At 41.4% G+C, this 8,715-nt stretch overlaps 1 protein-coding gene across 1 annotated transcript in view; it reads left to right on the top strand.

Moving 5' to 3' along the window:
• Positions 1-8,240, top strand: part of LOC126995170 (tektin-3-like) — a 15,224-nt gene extending 6,984 nt beyond the window's left edge. The window contains exons 3-10 of the mRNA XM_050854464.1: positions 1-103; positions 1,765-1,846; positions 2,400-2,632; positions 2,826-2,935; positions 3,096-3,244; positions 4,139-4,361; positions 4,997-5,151; positions 5,311-8,240. The exon at positions 1-103 is cut by the window's left edge and continues 37 nt beyond it. Coding sequence (XP_050710421.1) covers positions 1-103; positions 1,765-1,846; positions 2,400-2,632; positions 2,826-2,935; positions 3,096-3,244; positions 4,139-4,361; positions 4,997-5,151; positions 5,311-5,536 — 1,281 coding nt within the window. The 3' untranslated portion in view covers positions 5,537-8,240. The remainder of the gene's footprint in view (positions 104-1,764; positions 1,847-2,399; positions 2,633-2,825; positions 2,936-3,095; positions 3,245-4,138; positions 4,362-4,996; positions 5,152-5,310) is intronic.
• Positions 8,241-8,715: the final 475 nt, after the last annotated feature.

The following is an 8,715-nucleotide window of genomic DNA, read 5'->3' as shown; positions in this document are numbered from 1 at the left end:
CCCACAGAGAGCCGCGTCCTGGACTCCATCAGGTTCCCCAACATCTTCACGTCCGCCACGGCCACTATGAAGACACGCTACACGCCGGCCGACTGGTCACAAAGTAGGGCCGTGTTAATAGATTTTGCTTATTGTAACCCTGTTAAATTTTACTCATTACTGTAACGACCCATTTTGAAGTGTCTTTATACTCGGGCAGTGTTCAAAGTCTAGGTCGCGACCCTGCACCTGGGCGGGTCAATTATTCTTCACAACTACTATAGATGTGTGTGTGTGTGTGTGTGTGTGTGTATATATATATATATATATATATATATATATATATATATATATATATATATATATATATATATATATATATATATATATATATATATATATATATATATATATATATATATATATATATATATATATATATATATATATATATATATATATATATATATATATATATATATATATATATATATATATATATATATATATAAATATATATATCTATATATATATATATATATATATATATATATATATATATATATATATATATATATATATATATATATATATGAGCCAATGAAAGATGGCGCCACTATAAACACTGCCTGCGCCAGAACGGCTGGGCTGACCATCAGGCCCCCCACCGGGAAGATGCCTACCGGCGCAATAGGCAATCAACGTAAAAAAAAAAATATATATATATATATATATATATATATATATATATATATATATATATATATATATATATATATATATATATATATATATATATATATATATATATATATATATATATATATATATATATATATATATATATATATATATATATATATATATATATATATAAGCTTCTAAAAGGTTCGTGAGGGAATGCTTAGTATAGCACAGGGTTTTGAAGAACACTGCTTAACACTTGAAAGAACTTTGTGCCTCACCTGCTAGTTTATAGTTTATCTACATGTTAGGAAGTGACGACCCAGTGACTGTAAGTACTGTTAGTCCCGAGATCGGGACCCAGTAATGGGAACGACACATACTCGGAAGAATCTGGGAGTAGGGGGATCTACCAGTGTGGTCTTTTGTTGTATAAACTCCACCCAGTAATTCAGCCCACTATCTCAACAGACTAAATCTACGAGTATTCTTAATATAAGAATATTTGTGTGTTTATTTACTTTTTTTTTGTCCAGTCTTTGGTTAGTTTCTTTTCCCATGAAAAAAAAAAAAAACTTATATACACCCAAGCTTGTATAACCTGTTGAAGTGACATTGCGTTGGTCGTGCTTTCATCGACCCATAGAATGACTGTCACTTTACCACTTTTTGGCTCAACCAACTCATTATCCATTCCCCTCCACCGCCATGTTGCCACACTCATCGTGAAATCTGTTGAACCGAATTTGATAATGATGTGCTTGTTTTATAAATTATTAGAGTGAATGTGACGCTTTTTTGTTTGAGATAGCTACTAATCATATCCATCATCAAACAAACAAACAAAAAAGAACGAGTTCAAAATACGAATGGGACTTATTCGTCATGCCATAGCATTCATTGCAGAAAGAAGAAAAAAAAGGACCATCTTGAAAAATTGTACTGAGATATGGAAATTAACTATTGCCATATTTTTTATTATATTTTAAATAACTATAACATAAACTCAACTCTCTGACATGGGTACTAATTGAGACGGGGCTTACGCACTGGTGAAGATACCCTCACATCCTCGCGTATCCTCTCCTACCTGACTTGCAGGCAACCTGGACCATTACAGCGACGCGGAGGCCACGAGGGGCGTCTCGGAGCGTGTGAGGGACGATGCTGTGAGGCTGGTCGGGTAAGTCTATTAGGCAGCGGGGGACCATAAAGGTTGAATCTCCTTTGGATTGTTCTCAGGAGATACCATGTGTAGACAGACTGGCTCACTGCCGACTCTTTCTGTATTAATCATATGATTATTATCTGATTTTATTAGCTGAATCTCTTTTGAACTGTAAATGATGGATAAATAACTGGCTGTCAGGAACCGACCCATTTATTACAATTCTTTTTTACAGGATTTGCTATGTTTAGGGGGTAGCTAACTGCAGACTCCTTGTATAGTTATTATAGGATTAAAGTGGTTGAGTCTGTTTGGGATTATATTACCTGGAGAAAAATCGTTTTTAGGAGCTGCTATTTATTGTCTGACTGTTGTTGTTAAAGACTTTGTCCCTCCGCGGAGGGAGCATGGGCCTTTGTCTGGGCCATGAAGAGAGTGCCGACAGACTGATTTTATCAACTGGCGTCAGCCGAGCCGACCAAGTCGGTCCGTCTATGAAGACTGGCTATCTGCAGACTTTTTATATCATTGTGAACATTGTACATACATGTATGTCGGTATTGCGCAGGTTTACGTACGACCGCACCAACATAGCGCAGCGGGAGAGCTCACAGCGTCTTGGGGAGAGAGTGAGTGACATCACTTTTTGGCGGAGCGAGTTGATGCAGGAACTGGACAGGATGCTGGCCGAGACCAACCGCCTGAATGACTCTCGCCGCCTCCTGGAACACAGCCTGAAGGACACCGAGAACCCTCTCCATGTCACCAAGGAGTGCCTCTACTTCAGGGAAAATAGGCAAGGTAATGCGGCTACCCCCTCCCTGCTTGTTTGAGGAACACACACCACACATGAATGTTTTTCATCGTATCGTGTGCCATGCCCTAGCTGCCGTGCCGCATGGTTGCTCGACAGCTGTGGAAAAAGTGTCACAATGAAACAAAATGAGTGAAAACTGAGTCCTTCTGATCTTTTTTACTTCATAATTCACGGCAGGGATTGACCTCGTGAGGGACCAGCCTGAGGAGTCATTGCTACGGGAGGTGGACACGATCAAGGACTGCCAAGCACGTATGAAGAACCTCCTGGACCGAGTCAACCTCCAGGTATGCAGTGTATTGACGATTCAAAATGTCATAGTTTTCAGATTATTTTTTTATAGATCTAGTGGTGCCTCAAAGCCACACACTACGAGAATTTTAGCTACAGGTAATGTGGTTCACTCAGTTTTCACTCGTTTTGCTCCACTGTGACACGTTTCCACAGTTGTCGCGAAACCGCGCGGCGCGGCAGGACATGGAACACGACACGATGAACAAGAACCACGCCCTCACCATCGACTTCACGCAGCACTCCCTCAACAACCACTCCCCGGCCATCACCTACTACCCGGGCATTGAGAGGGTCGATAACACGTAAGTCAACTTTTCTTAAAGTTAACAATCCCGTTAACACCGAAAATAAGCCCCTTCCATACCCATTTAGTGTATATCACTGGCCAATACAATAACAAGCCACTCTCTTTTATCGTCTCGTTATGTATGTGATTGGTGAGTGCTGGGGAAGGTCAAACCTTATCGGTGGATGCTGGACTTGCGTGGGCGAGGCTTATTTTCAAATTTAACATGATTAGGGTTTAAATGATGTATGAATTCATCCTGGAAGCGGTACTTCTGGCGTTACGCTTCAGCTCGGTGGGATGACTTGAAAATGTACTTTTAAAATTTCCGTGGAATGATTTTTGCTTGCAGGTGTTACTCGGTGTCACAGTTTAGGATCTGTGCTTGACACTCGGTGTGTGCCAAACGCATGCTCGTACTTTCTCTACTCCTCATGCTGGCTCTGGTTCAATCGTCCTTGTTTTCCTTCGAAGATAGAAAGGCAGTTCTCAAATGCTGCTGATTCCTCCATCTACTAACAATCACGCGCTTTATATTTCTGCCCGATATCGTGTCAAATTTCTTCGATCAACCAAAAAAAACTTGCATTTTATAGAAAATGCAAAAATCTCGCTATTTTTTCCAGACTTGTTGCACCTAGACAAAAATATCTCCGACTTCACTTCGTCTTTTCTATCTGTCTAATGCTGAACTCACTGACATTATCTCTGAAAATTCCTTTGGACGCTTAAAGATATATTCCTTCTTACGTCTAGAGTGAGCGTTCTACACAACTGAGGCACCTTTAAATTGTCATGTCAACACCAAAGTCGAACAAAAGGATACCAATGAGAAATAAAGTAGTCCACTACATACCTTATGAACCTCGGCATCTATGAGTTGGTTTTGACTCACCTTATTAACGTTCAGAGTGAGTGTTCCGGACACCTGGGCAGAATTCACCAATCGCAACATTCAGCAGAGTCAGAGCGAGAGAAGCAGCTCCCAGAGGATGCGGCAGGAAGTGGACAGTCTGCTTGCGGCCACTCACCAGGACATGTGGACGGCGTGGTCGACCTCCAACACGTCCCTCACGCACAGACTGGGCGAGACCAACGACACCAGGAACAAACTTCTCGCACACCGGGACAGAGTGAGCAACGCAGACTAAGTTCAGTTCAGTAGGTGGTCAGGGATACACTTTTGCAACGTATTCCTGGGTTAGGAGAATATGTGGTGGCATGACAAAAAGCGTGATATAGAGTAATTGCTTCGTCTGACTTGTGTATATGATGAATGAATTAATATATAGAGAAATAAATAAAGCGTTATGTTAGTAAATAAGATAACAATTCTGATGTGCTTCCTATAGCGCCAGTAGGCTCTCCTAAAAGGGGCCTGGTGAATGGCCCAGCCCGTAGTGGCGCAGGTGAATTTTGAGTAGCTGCAGTGATAGAATGAATGGATGCTCATGCATCAATCAACTACCTTTTTCGTTCTTAACCCATGATTAAAACAACAAAAAGCAAAGCTACATAACTGTTTTTTTTCTCTCTCTCTCTCTCTCTCTCTCTCTCTCTCTCTCTCTCTCTCTCTCTCTCTCTCTCTCTCTCTCTCTCTCTCTCTCTCTCTCTCTCTCTCTCTCTCTCTCTCTCTCTCTCTCTCTCTCTCTCTCTCTCTCTCTCTCTCTCTCTCTCTCTCTCTCTCTCTCTCTTCCCTTCCCTTCCCTTCCCTTTCTCTCCCTTCTCTTCCCTTCCCATTTTCACCGCTCGTCGTACCTCCGTACAGGTACAACGAGAGATGAACGACTTGGAGCGCCACATCGACCTGCTTAAGAAGGCCATCCTGGACAAGTCCGCCCCGCTAAAGGTGGCACAGACGAGGCTGGAGGGCCGCACGCACCGCCCGGAAATGGAGCTCTGCAGGGACCCGCCGCAACATAGGTATGGAACTCGTGCTGCTATTGATTTTGTTAGTTAGCTAGTTAGATAGATAGATAGATAGATAGATAGACAGAAAGATATTGAGGCACTACTGTAAGAACATCTGGTCAACCCGCTGTCATCCCTTCCTTCCGTGTCTGACATTCACTTTTTCTATAGGATGGTGCGGGAGGTGCAAGAACTGAGTGAGAGCGTCGAGTCACTACGCCACAAGCTCTCCGAGGCTGAGAATTCCCTCCACCGCCTGGCCCAGACCCGCGCCCGCCTAGACCATGACCTCGGAGTAAAGACCAACTCCCTGTACGTAGACCGCGACAAGTGCCTCTCCATCAGGAAGAGCTTCCCCCTGTCGCAACCACACTTGGTGGACTTCACTCTCTACTGAGACACTGCGACGAGCCACAGGGAGCTGGATGATGGTCTGAGCCAGGAATACTGAACGGATAGATAAATAGGGTATAGATAAGCAGATGCTATGGGTATAGATAGATACAGATAGAGATATAGATGTACAGATAAATATACAAATAAATAGTTAAGTAGATAGATAGTTAGGTAGCTTGGTAGGTAGGTGGGTAGACGTATATGGATAGGAAAAATCTATCGATCTTTTTATCTATCAATGTATAGATAGATAGAGAGATAGATAGATAGACAGATAGACAGACTGGTGAGTAGGTAGATAGCCAGACAGTTTAATAAAAAAATATATATAAATCGATTGATTAACTGATTGATGAATTAACTGATTAATATGTAAAATTATCTAACTGGAAACAAATTAGTAATTTTTTGGCATGTTATAGGAAATTGGCCAATGTAGTTCATTAGTTGTCTTACCAGACCTCTGGGGTGCCACGCAAAAATACTTATGCACGTTTATATCCCACACTGATAGCAATTAGTAATGTACTAGGCACCGCCTCGACCAATAAGCTCTATGCAGTTAGTACACTCTAGTCAAGGCCGTATTTCAGGCCAGTTTTCTAACTCAGTCTTCGCATAACAGAAACGCAGCAGGAGACGTCACAGCGGAGGGAGAGGAGAGTGAAAGGTGTGGGAGGGGATGATATTCGATCAGTTTTGATTCAATTCCTTGATTAGTATCTTGTTACAATGAAAGAAACAGGAGTCTAGAGGGATGGCTGTGACAGCTCCTCTGCTGCCTCTAGAAACTTGACCAAAGCAACAAACACTGCCCAAACAACTTGCTGCCATTGTGCTATACTACATGTAGGAAGAATGACCTCCACTTGTAGGATGTAGTTTTTTAGGCCTGTTATATCGTATTTATATCAACAAAAGTCGTGGGAAAAAATGATACTCAATATATCTATCACGAGTATGGTTTTAGCATTGTCTCCAGGGTGACAGACGTGCGTGGTGAGTGAACTCGAGAGGAGAGAGACTTTTAGCGTTCTTTAGGCCTTGTGACACCGTATTTATATCAAGAAAAGTCCTAGGGAATAATTAAACCCACTCTATTTATTGTGTGGTTTTGACACACGTGATGTGAACATGAAGAGTAGACCGTAGCTTTAAGTGACATTTCAACAGTATTTATATTAACTAAGGTCGGAATAAATAAAACTCAATTTATTGAAATCTTGAGAGGGATTCTGGCAGTGTGCACGGTGACAGCGATGCGTGGTGGATGAATGAACATGGAGTGAGTTATTGGTTACAAAGTCAGAGGAAGGAAGGGTTGTAAAACTACTGATTACAAACAAATGGAAATGTTATATCTGGCCTGTTATAGGAAATCAGTCAGTACACAACCAATGAACGTGTTCATCTTACTTGACCTTTTGTATACTATGTAAGACAGCACATTGCATATTTCACAATGATAAAACAGGCTATGAGGCTGCTAGTGAAGTAATGACACTGGCCAAGACTCACATGATTCATAAACTGTGAACCACATCAGAGTCTTAAAAGTGTGAACAGAGATACTTATCTTTGTTATTAATAAACTTTTGATTGATAAAGTTTAACAGCTATTGGCTGCCAAGGATTAGTTGAAATCAGGGCAGACAAAGAACCGATGGAGAGGTGACATTAATTAAAGTTACCGGGACAGTATAGATTACCCTAGAGTACCTATATAACGTATACAATATATAGGCACTCTAGATTATGCTAACTGAAGAGAGAGAGAAAGAGAGAGAGAGATCAGTGGAAAAGGTTGGGAATACCTTTTTCCTGCTGTGTATTAATTAATAATGGATGATGATGATCATATAACTTTTTTCCCTCCAAGTCATGGTCTGTATGCTCTGCGTGCCTACCATGTGTGCCTCGTGGTGAAATAGTGACTTACTGAGTGCTTTAAGGATACATGTGATAGCACCTCGTACACTAGTTAGACTTGCACCGGTCACTGTTAGTGTATAACACTTTGGGGTAAAATTAAGCCATTTCGCCAGACTCTACACGAAAAGGATGCTACATCACAGGAATGATTGTCTTTACACTATGACCGGCGGTGGTTACTCTCGAGGCACCGTGAGCAGTGGCCCGGGGGAGAGGAGAAATTTTATCGAGGTGGTGGTGGTGGTGGGCTTTCAAAAAGTGGGCAAAGGTGGTCGTGCTAGCGTGCATGAGCATGGTTGGGCGTGAGTTTGGTTTATAATCTTCCTCATTATACAATGGGCCTCGGTGAGACAGGTCACTCAACAAGAGGAGGGTTGAGTGAGTTAATATATATTAGCATATTACAGCAAAGCCCATATAATGCTAAATCTTTAACATGAAACGGTAGCGGGTGAAGTAGTGTGGAGAGCAGTAATGTTATGATTGTGTTCAGAAGGGACTGTGTAAAAAGTAAGAGGTAAAGAAAAGTAAGAGGAATCGAGGGCTAGAACTCAAGGCTAGGGACTATGTTATATAAGCTACCAAGAGCACGTCCCTCGTCTTGGACTCCATCCCCCGTCCCCAAGGACTCCCCTCGCCCAATGGACCTTCTTGACCACTGTATTCACTAACTTGATCCCAAGGTAGTTTAGCGATCTCTTTACATTTTCATTACATGCTCACAAAGAACTAATTTATTAAGTCTCCCTCCCACGGTGAAACTAAATAAACCTTGACTATTACAGTATGTGGTATTATTTCATGTAGCCTAATTTCTACTGAAACCGTGTCTTCTCTAGGGAAACTAAGAGATATTCTTCCGAGACAATTCAATGAAAAAAATGAATGAAGTGCCTAAAGAAGAAAATAGGTGCTTGAAATGTTTGAGCTAACTCTTACTTATCCACCCACACCCAAACTTGAGGTAAAAATAGAAGGATCAGAAATAGAGATAAACTGTACGAGAAGGGAAACTGAAATGAGACATCCCTGAAACTATGTTAACTAGATGCCGGAAAAGAAGCAGAAACTCGATCTTGTTTCACTTATGATGGATGTAAAATCGGCGCCCACAACAAAAATGAGGAGTCGTGGCAGAATGAACATAAAAACGTAAGAACGTAAGGAGTCTGCAAGAGGCCGGTCGGCCTATATAAGGCAGCTCATGTACACTCAACCTCACCTTACCTCACCATTCATGGCTTTATC

The sequence above is a fragment of the Eriocheir sinensis genome, chromosome 1, assembly GCF_024679095.1.
Source record: "Eriocheir sinensis breed Jianghai 21 chromosome 1, ASM2467909v1, whole genome shotgun sequence".
Taxonomy (NCBI): domain Eukaryota; kingdom Metazoa; phylum Arthropoda; class Malacostraca; order Decapoda; family Varunidae; genus Eriocheir; species Eriocheir sinensis.
The sequence above is the reverse complement of the archived record's forward strand: the minus strand, read 5'-3'. Positions and strand labels throughout refer to the sequence as shown.